This window comes from Eptatretus burgeri, chromosome 17 (genome assembly GCF_056783735.1).
Source record: "Eptatretus burgeri isolate ZD-2024b chromosome 17, Ebu_testis_v1, whole genome shotgun sequence".
NCBI classification, from domain to species: domain Eukaryota; kingdom Metazoa; phylum Chordata; class Myxini; order Myxiniformes; family Myxinidae; genus Eptatretus; species Eptatretus burgeri.
In genome coordinates this window covers 57,879,506-57,896,283 of record NC_140977.1, presented here as the reverse complement: position 1 = coordinate 57,896,283, position 16,778 = coordinate 57,879,506, and the positions used below count along the sequence as shown (strand labels likewise).

Sequence of the window (16,778 nt, the reverse complement as noted above, 5' to 3'; positions counted from 1 at the left end):
CACTTAGTGCTTGGCCGATATCAGCTGATCGGTGTCAGTGTGATTACCAACTACAGTACGTACTGTGTACAACCCAAAAACATTGACTGGCTTTCACCCTTGTTTTGGGGGAATTTCAATGAACAAATTATAAAAAATAATGTTACATTTATATAGATGTTTCAAAGAGATGTGCATAAACATGAATATTTATAAACAGTTGCCAATCGTCGTGTGCTGGGTCGAAAAAATATTTGGCTCTGTAAATTAGAAAACACGTTAATACTGCAAACGGCTTGGAAATCGGGTGTTATCAGCTTTGAAAATCACAGAGAGAAACCATGTAACCTTTCTAAAGCACACCCAGTTCATATGAAATAACCAATTGCTTTAGAAACATTAAATTCATGAGAATAAAGTAAAAAGTGATCGCTCGTGCACTGCTGAGGTTAAAAGTTAAAACCTCCACCACCCATCATCATCATAAGATATGGGATTAAACTTTGCCACCACGGCGCCCGTAACCAAGCATGCCGGCATGCACACACACCCGCGGAGAGTCCCTTTACAGATCCAAATCTACCCATATGTACCATGTCCGTGTGTGCTGTCTACGTACCTCCACCTTGTAGCAACTCCCAACTGTACATCCCGATTAGGACACGAACTGTACTGCTATCGAGTGTAGTAGTGTAGGGCGCTTGGCAAGTGGCTTAATCACTCCAATTAAATGGCTGATAAGGAACGGCTGGCTTGACAAGCGATAGCAAGGTGATTGGTAATGGCACATACCCGCAAAAAACCTAAACATCGCCGTTTTCTTAACATTTTCAGATTTCACTGCAGATTGAGTTATTTAGTCCACGTGATCCGATCCTCTAAACTCAAGTTATATTTTTATTCTATGTTTGAATTAGTCCGTGAGAGTCGAGAGTGGAAAATCGCATCATGTAATGAATGAAATCGCTCCAAGCTCCAAATTTGAAAACTACAGCGCTTACAAAAGCGAAGTAGACAGCGATTCGTAAATATGTTGATGAGGCATTCGATAACATGAGTGAGGAAAGTGGAAAAAAAAAACAAACATTTTGAGTGCTTTATCGTTGATCTGTTGTGGCCTGTTCCAACTCAAGGCATTGTTGAGCAGGCCGAACAAAATGGTGAACTAAGACCCCAGCGAGGGAGAGTGAAGTGACCGATGATCGCCTGATAAAGGATATAATTAAATAAGGCAGTTAATTATCTTCAAAAGCGGTGTTTTAATTAACCCAAACACCCAATTTTCATTCATGCACTTCCTTGGAGTTTTCTTAGTAAGCATACAAAGTTTCAGGCTGATAACTTTCATGGTTTTGGCACTATGGGGGAGACACCCACACACACACAGACACACTGACGCACACACATTTATTAGTCTCGATTTACACGTGGAAACAAATCAAAAACATGATAAATACCTGTCAGGTGAACGACAGGTAAGGTAATAATGAAAAATCAGAAGCTAAAGTTTCCAAACATACATTTTTACTGGACTCGAACAGGAGATGAAGCTGATTGATTCAACCCACACGGGTATGATCTTTAAGTAGCCCGTCTTGTGTGGGTTCAGTATATCCTTAGTACGTGTTTTATCTCGCAAACCCAAAGTCTCATCAGTGCCGATCAAAGATTACACACTCTGAAATCAATAACCAGTCCTGATTATCGATTTATTTTTTCTCCCATATGCTTAATGCGACATCAGACAATGCCGTGCAGCGATAGAGTACCATTATCGAAGAGAGCACAACTAATGGTCTGTCCTGGTTATCAATTTTACCAAGTCAACCCAGTGAACAGACTTGCTCTCAGCCATCACTCAAAGCCCTTCTCTCCAGAAGGAGGCAACTCAATGTTGAGCCCGCTCTGCTTCATTCGCACAGCAACGTCACACAGGTAATCGATGGATTCTGCCCTGTGTAGTGACGGAGGTGAAAGGTCAAAAAGCAGAATGGAAGTAGGACAAAACTCACAGTATGTTACAATTCATAAGTGGAAGAGACACCAAAGCAGTTTTCCACATAATTAAACAAAATGAGTAATACGTACGTGGTTTTGGCTTTGTCCCAGCTCTGCCCCCAAATATATGCACCGTGTCTGCGGATAAGTACAGCTGGACAGTCTGGTTGTGCAGACAAAGCAACCCGAAGACTACCGGCCATGTCCTTGTCTTCAGCCTCGTTTTCGATCACAGGAATACACAACTCCTCATCCCATCTGTACACAGGCAACAGATAAATACCACGTACAAATACCCGAGTATAGCGAAAGATACCATGTACAAATACCCGAGTACAGTGAAAAATACCATGTACAAATACCCGAGTACAGTGAAAAATACCACGTACAAATACCCGAGTACAGTGAAAGATACCACGTATAAATACCCGAGTACAGTGAAAAATACCATGTACAAATACCCGAGTACAGTGAAAAATACCATGTACAAATACCCGAGTACAGTGAAAAATACCACGTACAAATACCCGAGTACAGTGAAAGATACCACGTACAAATACCCGAGTACAGTGAAAGATACCACGTACAAATACCCGAGTACAGTGATGGATACCATGAACAAATACCCGAGTATAGTGAAAAATACCACGTACAAATACCCGAGTACAGTGATGGATACCATGAACAAATACCCGAGTATAGTGAAAAATACCACGTACAAATACCCGAGTACAGTGATGGATACCATGAACAAATACCCGAGTATAGTGAAAAATACCACGTACAAATACCCGAGTACAGTGATGGATACCATGTACAAATACCCGAGTACAGTGAAAAATACCATGTACAAATACCCCAGTACAGTGATGGATACCATGTACAAATACCCGAGTATAGTGAAAGATACCACGTACAAATACCCGAGTACAGTGAAAAATACCATGTACAAATACCCCAGTACAGCGATGGATACCATGTACAAATACCCGAGTACAGTGAAAAATACCATGTACAAATACCCCAGTACAGTGATGGATACCTTGTACAAATAACCGAGTACAGTGACGAATACCACGTACAAATAACCGAGTACAGTGACGAATACCACGTACAAATAACCGAGTACAGTGATGGATACCATGTACAAATAACCGAGTACAGTGATGGATACCATGTACAAATAACCGAGTACAGTGATGGATACCATGTACAAATAACCGAGTACAGTGACGAATACCACGTACAAATAACCGAGTACAGTGATGGATACCATGTACAAATAACCGAGTACAGTGATGGATACCATGTACAAATAACCGAGTACAGTGATGGATACCATGTACAAATACCCGAGTAGAGTGAATAAGAATGGGGAGACCGATGTTACGTGATCTCCTTCATTCACGGGTAAGAATTAATACTTTTAATGACGATTCTGTTTTATCGTGAAACAAGGTGACAAATCATTTTCTATATATAGTTGAAGCTCGTGGAAGAGCTCGTATACTAAACGGATCAGGACGCAACAGGACAAAAAAAGGGGGAAACACAAAGAACCGAGTTGAATGCCAAGATAGAGGGAGACTTGGACAAACAATGGGCATGGAGAAGAATAAGGGGCAAGAGAGGATGCATGGGATGGATACAGAAGGAATCTCTCAGGAGGGAAAACTGGAAATTTGGAAGACTTGGAAGGAAGAATGAGATTGAAGAGAATGTGGAAGTTGGTCCCACAGGTGGAAAAAAAAGAGAAACAAATGAGTGGAGGTGATTAGCGATCCTGGATTTAGGTAGTTTCACCAGAAGGGGTTGATGGTGGACCGTGTGTTCCATGCTGGACCTGAGGGGGAGGGGTGATGGTGTTCCTGGGGGGAACGAAGCATGAAAAGAGCAGAGGGTGCAAGACCAAAAAGGAGAAGGGACAATACGGAGACCACACACCTGTCTGCGATGGTGAAGTTACAGGCCCATAGACTCAGCTTAGTCGCGGGAGATTCCAATTATCATGAAGACTTCAATTGTCATCGTGTGGGTACCTCTCTCACCTGTCATGGCACTTCAGCAAAAGACTTCTGCGAATCATTGGCACTGACACAATCTGTCAATTTCCCGACCCGGATCTCAACCAATGGTACTCCATCTCTTTTGGATCTGATTTTGACAAATTTCCCTGAAAATATCTGCTGTTCTTTTAACGTTCCAATCGGTTCTTCTGACCACGTGCTTGTCAAAGTGAACATCTCTCTGGCTGTTATCAGAGAACCTCCTCAGCACCGTCGTGTCTGGCATTTCACTCAGGCCAACAGGCAGGGACTTCATGCAGCCATCAAACTTCTAGACTGGTCTCCCATCTCGACTTCCTACGACATCGACTCGTCCTGGGAATTTTCAAACAAATTTGCTCTCCCTCATGCACAGATTTATCCCATCTCATCTTCTGTTGTCCTACTCTTACTCCCACCCTTGGTTCACTGAAGCTTGTGGCAAGGCAGTTGTCCTGAGAAAACTTGCCTTCACCTCACGGAAGGCAAATCCAACTGAAGGCGATCTCAGTTCCTTCCACAAAGCTCGTAACAAGTGTGTCTACCCTCAGGAGAGCCAGGAAACAACTTCTTTCTAATCTCAAGTCTGAACTCTCAAACTTCTCTCCCTCCTACAAATCCTGGTGGCATCGAGTTAAGTCCCATGTTAAGTATTCCCCATGTTCCCCGCCCCATCCCTCTCCCTTCCACAGATCTCCTAATGTCTCTGTTCTCCACTGTTTTGTCCTTCCTACTCCCTCCCCTCTTGTCTCATGCCCCCTTGCTGTGCGATGTGTGTTAGCTCTCATACGAGCCTTGACAAGGTATACAATTTTTTTTTTTAAGTCTGTTTCTGTTGCCTGTTCCCTTACCTGAAATGGCCGCACAGCTGACAATGCATGTGAAAAGGGTGAATGCCTAAACTCAGTGTTTGCTTCTAAATCTTGTGTCCCAAACCCATCACTTTCTGTACCCACCTTACCCAGTCGCACCCTCGACTCAGATTCTGCAACCGGTCCAGAAGGCATCAGCCGGCATGTCCTAAAAACCTGATCCTCTGCTCTTGCTCACCCTCTCTCTGTTCTATTCACCCTCTCATTTGCTCAAGGTCAGCTTGGAAATCAGCAAACATCACTGCCCTGCATAAAAAAGGTGCAAAAACAGATCCCTGCAACGACAGACCAATCAGCCATCTCCCAATCATCAGCAAGGTTATGGAATCCATCATCACTTCTGACATCAAATCCTTCCTCTTCTCCAAGGGCTTGATTTCCGATCATCAATTTCAATTCAGACCAGGTCACTCTACCCTGACTTGCTGCTCCTGCTTTCCCAACAATGGATGGAGGTCCTCAATGCTGGACATGAAATCAGAGCCATATCCCGAGACATATCGTGTGCTTTCGATGCGGTCTGGCACCCTGCCCTGCTCACCAAACTCTCTTCCGATGGTATCCAAGTCCATCTCCACTCATGGCTCGCAGACTTCCTCTCCTGTCGCAGTCACCGTGTGGCCCTAAATTGAGTTCTTTCATCCCCTCTTCCTGTCCAGGCTGGAGTTCCTCAAGGTAGTGTTCTGGGTCCTGTTCTTTTTCTGGTTTTCATCAATGGTCTCTCCGACTCTCTGGAAAGTCCTCTTTATCTCTTTGCTGATGACTCCACCCTCTGCCGTACCATCTGTCATCCCTCAGACCGGCAAACAGCAGCCTCTTCACTCCCTGCAGATCTGGATAAAATCACAAGCTGGTCCAACACGTGGAACATGTCGTTCAATTCTGACAAATCTCACACTCTCACTATGTCTCTCTGAAAGGACCATCTGGAACACCCCCCCCCTTCCCCTTCCCCATCTACTTTCTCAACAATCCTCTTGAAGAAGTCCTTTCATTCAAGCTTCTGGGTCTCACTATCTGTCATGATCTTTCCTGAGAAAGCCACATATCCACCTGGCCTCCAAAGCCAGTCAGCGAATGGGAATCCTCCCTTGCGCGAAGTCCTTCCTCGGCTCACCTGAGCTCCTGACCACATACAAAGCTTTCATCCGCAGCCTGATGGAGTACTGCTCTCCCCTCTGGCCTGGTGCTCCCACCTCTCACTTTTCTTGGCTTCACGCGATGGAAACCAAGGTATTTAAGAAGAACCTTCTCAGACACAAAAGACACAGAGTCCAGGAACAGTGAGTTGGGTATGACAGGGAAGGATGGGTACCAAGAGTCAGGGTTTTGGTACACAAGATTTGGAAGCAAACACAGTATTGAGGCATTCACTCTTAATAGCAGAGTTGGCTGCAATGCCATTTGAAGGAAGGGAAGGGATGGAAGGGGAGCATACTCCAGAGGCAGACTTAACAACAACACCACCAGGTTTTCGAGGAGGGAGTCAAGTTTGAAAGTTCATTTTTGAGGTTGGAAACACGTTGTTATCCGACTCTCCTAAGAGTGGACACAGAATTGTTGCTGACTTTCTGGAACGCAAGGAGATTACAACAGTCAATGCAGTTTTAGGCGCAGAAAATACCAATGAGAAAGAGACAAATTATAGTGAGCCAGAAGGAAATGTGTAAAAAAAAAAAACACTAAAAGTCAAAAAGGTAAAGTACCTGCGACGACCCCCGGTGCTTTGCCGAGGTACTCCTTTGATCATATGCAAATGAGAGAGGCGAAGCCAACGCCCGGGATACAAGATGGTTGCCATAACAACTGCAATGGAGTGTGAGTGGATGATCGTGCCTGGCCCTGTGGTGAACAAGCATAAGGACTGATTCAATAGGATCACACACACACACACACACACACACACACAACGCACGCACTCACGCACGCACGCACACACACAATTAGTGCTTGGCCGATATCAGCTGATCGGAGTCAGTGTGATTACCAACTACAGTATGTACTGTGTACAACCCATAAACCTTGACTGGCTTTCACCCTTGTTTTGGGGGAATTTCAATGAACAAATTATAAAAAATAATGTTACATTTATATAGATGTTTCAAAGAGATGTGCATAAACATGAATATTTATAAACAGTTGCCAATCATCGTGTGCTGGGTCGAAAAAATATTTGGCTCTGTAAATTAGAAAACACGTTAATACTGCAAACGGCTTGGAAATCGGGTGTTATCAGCTTTGAAAATCACAGAGAGAAACCATGTAACCTTTCTAAAGCACACCCAGTTCATATGAAATAACCAATTGCTTTAGAAACATTAAATTCATGAGAATAAAGTAAAACGTGATCGCTCGTACACTGCTGAGGTTAAAAGTTAAAACCTCCACCACCCATCATCATCATAAGATATGGGATGAAACTTTGCCACCACGGCGCCCGTAACCAAGCATGCCGGCATGCACACACACCCGCGGAGAGTCCCTTTACAGATCCAAATCTACCCATATGTACCATGTCCGTGTGTGCTGTCTACGTACCTCCACCTTGTAGCAACTCCCAACTGTACATCCCGATTAGGACACGAACTGTACTGCTATTGAGTGTAGTAGTGTAGGGCGCTTGGCAAGTGGCTTAATCACTCCAATTAAATGGCTGATAAGGAACGGCTGGCTTGACAAGCGATAGCAAGGTGATTGGTAATGGCACATACCCGCAAAAAAACTAAACATCGCCGTTTTCTTAACATTTTTAGATTTCACTGCAGATTGAGTTATTTAGTCCACGTGATCGGATCCTCTAAACTCAAGTTAGATTTTTATTCTATGTTTGAATTAGTCCGTGAGAGTCGAATAATGAAGGAATAGTCCAGCACTAGCACCAGCGAAACTTGCGGGTCTCGATTCAGTTTGAGGCATTTTACCCCGAGTAGGGGGAGAGGGGGCACGAGGGGAAAAGGGAGGGTGAGGTGAATATCTCCCGATGCCATTGGTGGCAGATTGGTTTTTAACTTCGGGTGGAAACCTTTTGACTGCTCCTGTATAGAAATTTAAATAAATTCAAGGGAACCAGCAAGGCAAAAGGACATTTGATTTGCTGCATCGGTGTTGTATCCCTCCATCTGATTCTGACAAGTCTTCAAAATGAGTGAAGACATGTCAAAGATATATAAGCATGTGGTTCATTCGAGTCGTTTGTGAAACAGAGCTTTCTACAAGCATGTCCGTTGGGGAACAGGTTGCTGGTCCGACAGCACAGATCCCGATGGGTGTGTCAATGGAGAGCACAATGTTCCACAACGTCGCCACTCGAACCTGCTCGGCATAAATGCTCAATGGTCAAGGCAAAAGACAAGCACGCAGTCGCAGAGACAAACCATGAACTTCATAGATGAGCTGGAACAGGGGAAGGCATTGGGAAGGCCGTAGGTTGGACGGGCCTGACAGCACGCTCCCGTCTGCACAGAGCTCAAATACGTCGGACGCCTGCAATTGGACAAGTGTGGATGCATAATGTGTAACAGAGGCAGGCAATAAAAAAAAAACATACTGTTACGGCAGTCACGTTGGCCAATCGGCCGAGATACACCGAGCCAGATCGTGGGCTCAATCACACCTTTACCCAGCTCAATATGGCCTGTCCGATGTTGATTGAGTGACACGCCAGATTCCTCTTCCCACCAAGCCACAAGTGTTGAACGCAAATCATACCCATTCACATGCAGGTGAGAGGTGGAAACAAAATGACCATGCCAGTCCTGCAGCCTGGCTCTCACCGCCACACGCATTGGGCCCCATTCCCATCGGACCACGACGCGACCTCTCCCAGATTCGGGCAACTGGACTGGGAACACCTCTCCCTGACAACACCCAACATGCAGGTGCGGCCCTTTTATGACGTCACCTGCCTGTCCCACATTGATTGGTGGTTTGGTCATCACTCAAGGCAAAAATCTTTCCCGAGCTTCGCAGTCCATTCCATATCCAGATCAGGATCCAGATCTTCAGCAAAATGTCATCAATTCGTCCTTGTCACGCACCCATGTCCACCAAATGTTGTCCGAATCCGTCCATAAATTTGTGAGATATCCTGCTCACAGACAGACAAACAGACAGACAGACAGACAGACAGACAGACAGACAGACAGACAGACAGACAGACAGACAGACAGACAGGGGTGAAAACATCATCTCCGTCCACAATTGGTGGCAGAAGTAATTAAATTAACTACACTTACACTAATATGCTTGGTGTTGGCTTAATGTTGAGGATGGTGGACTTGGGATCCTCAGATCCTGAGTTCAAATCCCACCCACTGTTGAATTAATACCAGGTGGGGTTGACTCTGCCTGTAATCCTTCCAAGGTCGGCAAAATGAGTACCAGCTTGCTGGTATACTATGGCGGAGTGGCGAGCCGTCCAGGATTGTGTCAAAAAGCCAAGGAGACTGCTTCGGCAGCACCAACGCTCTGCATAGAGTGTGGTCCCAATGGATGGATGGATGGACTTCCACGAATACATGCACTAAGGGAATAACTATATTTCTAAGCGAAACAATTTAACCCCTAGAATCTATTTCCACAACAATACATTCAGATACAAGAACCACGATTGGTGCAAAATTACCTTAACTCTCTCTTTCTGCACACCCGACGGGGTCACGTACAAGGTGTCTCTGCAATGGAGAAAGCACAAAGTGAAGCAGCACGTTCCGTGAGGAGCAGACGATGTCTATAAACCCGGAGTGTTTTTCTCTCTCCAATCGAGGGGCTTGATTGAATGACCCAAAATAGTCCGGTAAATATCGATAACCCAATCATTGCGAGAGAACGGGTGTTGTGCGATGATGTCATGCTGTGGTTTGTGACGCGCGTCTGGGAAGGACCAGGGGTGTATTCAGTTACCAAGCAGCTAGCTAGCGCTTGCCAAGCCAACCATTCCTTATCAAAGGTTTTGAATGGAGTCCTTGCTTGAGTGCATAAGCCACTTGGTGAGCACTCTACAAGAAACTTGGTAACTGAACATACCCCGAGTCGTGACTGTTCGATGTGGTTAGCGCTGCTTCCTACGAGAAAGAAACAATCATTCCTTTTGTTTCTTCTCTCTGTAATGATTGGTATGAGCTGTTAGTTTGATGGTCACCGGATGGAGATGGAAGGCCAAGGGAGATGTGATGTGAAATAGGTTGCACCAGGACACCAATGAACTGTGGACAAGACTGGAAAGATCACGAGAGGTGCAAATTTGTCGCCACCAAGCGCCATTGAGGGAGGCCCACTCGTAGCAGATATATTTCGATTTGAGTTAATTTTGAGTTGTAAGTCAAAGTCGATGTGAACACTTTTTCACATAAACACAACACAACGCGGGACGTGGTGAATGATTCATTGGACCGAACAACATGGCGGTGTGTGCCACGAGAAGGGGCTGTGCGGTGGCGATCCCAACAAGCTGCGTCACAAATGAGTTGTTTCCATGAGTAGTGCAGAGTGTGGTAAATCATTACCCCTCCCTCATGCTGATGGCTCCACCACTTCCAGGCATCCAGCCCAGGTTGTACAAATGGCGGCAGAGATACGATAACACTTGTGGTGACGTCATTTGCTCCTGCAAGGCATCATGTCATCTTGTGCTGAGATCGGGTTGCCCTCTGATAATTTAATAATTTAGCTTACATCCCAGTGCACCGGCTCTCCTGCCCCCTACCGAGCAGTACTCCTGCTTCCAGCACCCCCCCCCATGACGGGCCCTCCATTTCTCCTTCAGCCACCCCCTCTGCCTCTACAACTCTTAACCCCCCTCCCGCCCTCCAACTCTTAACACCCCCGCCCCTCCAACTCTTAACCCCCCCGCCCCTCCAACTCTTAACCCCCCGCCCCTCCAACTCTTAACCCCCCCGCCCCTCCAACTCTTAACCCCCCGCCCCTCCAACTCTTAACCCCCCGCCCCTCCAACTCTTAACCCCCCCGCCCCTCCAACTCTTAACCCCCCCGCCCCTCCAACTCTTAACCCCCCCGCCCCTCCAACTCTTAACCCTCCCGCCCTCCAACTCTTAACCCGCCCCACCCCTCCAACTCTTAACCCCCCCGCCCCTCCAACTCTTAACCCCCCCCCCCCTCCCACCCTTAACCTCCCCTCAACTCATTCCCCCTCCCCGGAGCAACGCTGTGCACCAAGCTGCTAGTTTTATATAAAAATCACACTCGGACAGGTGAATAACGAAGTTGTGTTTGAAAAGTTTTGAGGTGAACATGAGGCGGGGAGGGAGGATGTGGGGGAGTGTGGGAGGGGGGAGGGTGTGGGGGAGTGTGGGAGGGGGGAGGGTGTGGGGGAGTGTGGGAGGGGGAGGGTTTGGGGGGAGAGTGTGGGAGGGGAGTGTGGGGGAGGGTGTGGGAGGGAGGGTGTGGGAGGGAGGGTGTGGGAGGGAGGGTGTGGGAGGAGGAATGTGGGAGGGAGGGTGTGGGAGGGAGGGTGTGGGAGGGAGGGTGTGGGAGGGAGGGTGTGGGGAGGGTGTGGGGGAGGGTGTGGGGGGAGGATGTGGGGGGAGGATGTGGGGGGAGGGTGTGGGGGGAGGGTGTGGGGGGGGGTGTGGGGGAGGGTGTGGGGGAGGGTGTGGGGAGGGTGTGGGGGGAGGGTGTGGGGGGAGGGTGTGGGGGGAGGGTGTGGGGGGAGGGTGTGGGGGGAGGGTGTGGGGGCGTGGCCAGAACACAACCGGTGGAGGAAAATTTAAACAAATAAATAAATAAAAGAGTTGAATCGAGAGGCGGAGCCATGAAACGTACCTCGTCGTGATTGGTCGAAGTTCGCCTTTCGTTGCGCTCGTTTTCCGCTTTTGTCTTCACAGTCCCAGCAGGATCCTCCTCCATGGCGTCTTAATAACGGGAAACTTGATAACACAAAATGATTTGGAAACGAGCGAGAACCCGTCAATCTCTGCACTGGGCCGAGACCACTCGACGCGAATGAAAATAGTTCGAGTTTCCCGGATCGCTCCGCCCTCCCGAAAATTTGACGTCATAATTAATGAATAACTATTTGTACTTAATCTTCCAATAAACAAAAGGGATCCTCGCTGGTTGAAGATACTTTTGAATAATAAAGTTGTATAAGTAGCGGTTTGTTCATAAAGTTATACACCGCACAGGACAATGTCACATTTATCGCAACTAGTTATTTAAAAAAACTTATACTCGAGAATCACAACAGAGATTTATACTTTGATTACATTTTCAATTCAAGGATTTTATATTTGTAGTTATAAATTAAATTTAAACATTGAGGTTTGGGGTTTGGGGTTTGAGGAGCCGGGTCGGGTGGAATCACTGGGGTACAAGTTGTGATCGGTGGTTGATCGACAATTCAAATGGAATCTGTAACGTGGTCGAACTTACGTAAAGGTGGTTGGATTCTTGAGGTTATCTTTGTGGATCACACCTGGGAAAATGAAGAACTGCAGCAAGAGAACGAGGAACACACGAGGAATACACGTGGAACACACGAAGAACACACGAAGAACACACGAGGAACACACGAAGAACACACGAGGAACACACGAGGAACAGACGAGGAACACAGGAGGAACACAGGAGGAACACAGGAGGAACACACGAGGTACACACGAGGTACACACGAGGAACACATGAAGAACACACGAAGAACACACGAAGAACACACGAGGAACACACGAGGAACACACGAGGAACACACGAGGAACAGACGAGGAACACACGAGGAACACACGAGGAACACACGAGGAACACACGAAGAACACACGAAGAACACACGAGGAACACACGAGGAACAGACGAGGAACACACGAGGAACAGACGAGGAACACAGGAGGAACACAGGAGGAACACAGGAGGAACACACGAGGTACACACGAGGTACACACGAGGAACACACGAAGAACACACGAAGAACACACGAAGAACACACGAGGAACACACGAGGAACACACGAGGAACACACGAGGAACAGACGAGGAACACACGAGGAACACACGAAGAACACACGAAGAACACACGAAGAACACACGAAGAACACACGAGGAACAGACGAGGAACACACGAGGAACACACGAGGAACACACGAGGAACACACGAAGAACACACGAGGAACACACGAGGAACGAGGACAGAACAAAAAAATAAATAAATAAACATTCCCTGAAGGAGAACGAAATCAACAACCAGTGGGACTCAATCAAATCAAAATAAAGATCAATTACTACATCGTAGTTCCAAGAAGAAAGCCACACACACACACACACACACACACACACACACACACACACACACACACACACACACACACACACACACACACACACACACACACACACACACACACACACACACACACACACACACACACCGAATTGTGAACGAGCCTCGCTGGTTGTTCTGATTCAGTCACGTGACGATCTGGATCCGATAAATAACCTCCGCCATCGAAGATCAGAGGTTACTGTTTTCACCCCTTTCTGTTTGTTTGTTTGTTTGTTGTGTTTGTTGTGTTTGTTGTGTTTGTTTGTTTGTTTGTTTGTTTGTTTGTTTGTTTGTTTGTTTGTTTGTGAACAGTATTACGAAAAAACTCCGACGGATTTTGACAAAACTTGGTCGGGGGGGGGGGGGGTTAGGTCTGGTCCAAGGACCATGCCATTAGATTTTAGACTTGGTCCACAGTCCAATATGGCCGCTATGGCGGCCATTTTGAAAAAATATTTGATTTTTTTTGTTTGCATTTCTTCACGTTTTAAGTGATTTCCGACCAAAAAAAAAAGAAAAAAAAAACCGGAAAATTTTGCAACTTTTTTTTTTCAACAAAATTTCGATTTCTACATGTTATAAGTTTTTTTTGTAGTTTTTTTTGCATTTCTACATGTTATAAGTGATTTGCAACAAAAAAAAACATGCAAAAATTATAATTGTGGCTGATTTTGGAACTTCACGTGGATATACCCACGTAAAATCAATTTCTGTCTCAAGGAATCCAGTTATGACGAATGACTTGAGTATGCAAAAGGGAAAGTTGCAAACTATAACTCTGTGAGCACTGTTGACATCAAATTGAATGAATAGGATATCAGGTTCACTTGAGTGACCCAGCAGTGTTGGAGGCGGAGGTTTTGCACTCTCCCGAGTGCTCCCCCTCTAGTTATTTAAGTTTTTTTTTTACTGATTCTTCACCATTGAGAGATGGGGACAAAAACGATGTTTGCCATGAAATTAAAAAATGTATTGGGCCCGATATGTTCTCTTGGATCAGGCGTTGTGTGGTGGAGGTCCGCACTCTACCGAGTGTCCTTCCAGTTATTCCAGATTTTATTTAAATCGCTCTATAGTGCTGAAACTTTGTAGTTGTGTGAAAGTTAATATTAAATGATCCCTGACCCCAAACCTTATTTACTTTACCTATGGCTACCTGACACTGTGCTGCCTGCTTACCTCCCATATCTATTACCACCCCCAGATCCTTCTCCTGTGTGACACACTCCAAAATTACCCCTTACATCCTGTAATCTCTATTTTCATTGTTCTTTCCCATCTCCAACACCTTACACTTGCTCAGGTTAAACTCCATCTGCCAATATTTTGCCCAATCAATTTAAGTATCAATACTCTCTTGTATCTAATCACCACCCCCACTGATATCCACCTCACCTCCGAGCTTTGTGTCATCTGCAAATTTGGAAAGTTTACTCTTCACCCCATTATCTAAATCGTTGATGTAAATAATGAACAGTAATGGTCGGAGTACTGATGTCTGATGTACTCCGCTACTTACGTCCTCCCAGCAAACGTCCTTCCACTCACAGCCAATCTTTACTTCCTACCACTAAACCAGTTTCCAATCCAATTAGCTTCCTGACCAGCCACTCCACAAGCCCTCACTTTGACTAACAACCTCCGATGTGGTTCCTTATCAAATGTCTTCTTAAAGTCAAGATGTACTACATCCACTGCCTTTCCCAATCAATTGCTTTGTTCTCGGTTATTATTGCCCCGAGTGATGTATTTTTTGGGGTTATTTCTCTGAAATAACCTCATAGAGTGGGTCCCGGTGTCCGTCGTCTGTCCATCCGTCTGTACGTCTGTTAACATTTGACTAAAACATCTCCTCACAAACTATCCGACCAATATCGAGTAGGGGGCATGGTCCCTTCCCCCCTTAATCCCTCATTTTCACCCCACTTATTGGAGAAATAACATTCGTCCCCCACAGGGCTATTTCTTGACCATGACTTCCAAGAGGAAAACGGTTGCTAATGAACCAAGTGTGAAAAGGTTGAGGAAAGTGATGTCTTTGACTCAGAAAGTGGAGGTTTTAGATAAGCTTGGTCAGCTGAGAGTTTTTTATTTATTCAGTAACAGGGGACGTAAAGTGGGGGCTTTTGTGGCTGGCATGATGGGCTGGAGGTACACAAACTCTCACCTGGGTTTGAATCTCGGCCGAGCTACAAGATGCCATGCTGGTGTTCCACAGGCAGGATGATTCATCAGTGTGCGTGCAGTCCCTCGGATAGATGTTAAACTGGGCGGAATTCAGAGGCAGACGTTCAACACCCCACGGCGTCCCTATGCGAAGAGTATGCGAGCTTTCCCTAACTAGGAAGGCAATGGCCAACCACACATTATAACCAACCCTTGCTCAGGAAACTGCGTCGGTGTCAACAGCACTCTGGGAAGCCGATGGTACGAGAGCGAGAGAGAGAGAGAAAGAGAGGGAGAGAGAGAGAGAGAAAGAAAGACAAACAGACAGACAGACAGACACTTTTGACAAATTATAGAAGAGAAGAGCTGTGTATAATCTGCTTCAATACAGTCGGACACTTCATCGCAAAGCCAATTAAGATTTATTTGTCCCCAACCAGTTTCACCGGAGTGGAGTGTTTATAGGTTGCTCTCGTATGTCTGTCCATCCATCCATCAGTCCATCCCAGGAGTGCTTTTTCAAATGTTTTTTTTCCCCCCATACCTTTTAACTTATTCAACTGAAACTTGGTGTATGGCTTTATTATGATACGTTTCAGAAAAAGTTCGATTTCAGGGCATTTCGTTATTTTTTCACAGAGTTATGCCCTTTTTAGACTCAAAGAATATCATGGCAGGAGGGGAGATGTATGACAAAGTCACATCAAGACAATCACGCCACATCAAGGCAGGATATCTGAGGGGTATACACGCTCACTCTAAGCTGTGTAGCTTGTGTTTGAATCCAGATCCAGCTATAAACTGGCATCCCGGTGTTTCACAGGCAGGGTGATTCATCAATGTGTGTGCTGTCTATCGGATGGATGTTAAACTGGCCGTCACATCTGCCGGAATCCCTCTCTCCCTCCTCTCTCTCCCCCTGCCTTTCTTCCCCTCCTTTCACTCCCCCGTCTCTCTCTCCCCCTCCCCCTCTCTCTACCCTCTCCCATTCTCACCCCTCTCCCTCTCCTCTCCCTATTATATATACTAGTGCATGCCCGTAGGTGCAAACAAACAAACAAAAAAACTTTCAAACCGCGTGCCAGAAACAACAACCACACAGGCCGTTCCTTCGTTCTCACGTGCCCGTACGTGCGTGGCCATAAGTGCAAAAATAAATAAATAATAAACTTTCAAACCGCGAGCCAGAAACGACCACACAGGCCGTTCCTTCGCTCTCGCAATCTCGCGACAACCACACTTCCACACACAGAGTTAATTAAAATCCAAATTAAAATCAAGTTTACCTTCCTGTCTTTGCTTGCCATGACATTCGCTGCCATGTAACCGGCACGGCCCGTGACGTCATCGTCGGCCGGCCGCGAACCGGCCTATGCAGCCACGCCTACGCAGCAACGTGTCATGTCATTGGTTGGTAAATAAATGGCTGCAGCAACGTGTCATGTCATTG

The 16,778-nt window shown here is 46.1% G+C and overlaps 1 protein-coding gene across 1 annotated transcript; it reads right to left on the bottom strand.

The window, feature by feature from the left end:
• Window positions 1-1,369: 1,369 nt before the first annotated feature.
• APIP (APAF1 interacting protein) lies at window positions 1,370-11,911 on the bottom strand. The gene is made up of 7 exons (XM_085862525.1): window positions 11,675-11,911; window positions 10,399-10,499; window positions 9,519-9,567; window positions 8,269-8,377; window positions 6,601-6,736; window positions 2,068-2,235; window positions 1,370-1,933 (listed from the first exon to the last, which is right to left on the bottom strand). The coding sequence occupies exons 1-7, from the start codon at window positions 11,756-11,758 to the stop codon at window positions 1,834-1,836; spliced, it is 747 nt and encodes a 248-aa protein (XP_085718651.1). The 5' UTR covers window positions 11,759-11,911; the 3' UTR covers window positions 1,370-1,833.
• Window positions 11,912-16,778: the final 4,867 nt, after the last annotated feature.

Excerpts from the sequence above, each read along its gene's own strand:
- APIP (XM_085862525.1), bottom strand. The coding sequence starts at position 11,758 with ATGGAGGAGGATCCTGCTGGGACTGTGAAGACAAAAGCGGAAAACGAG. Across the intron at positions 8,378-9,518 it reads TGCAGAAAGAGAGAGTTAAG|GCGTCCGACGTATTTGAGCT; the intron begins GTAATTTTGCAC and ends GTCCAATTGCAG. Across the intron at positions 1,934-2,067 it reads TGGGACAAAGCCAAAACCAC|GGCAGAATCCATCGATTACC; the intron begins GTACGTATTACT and ends GTCACTACACAG.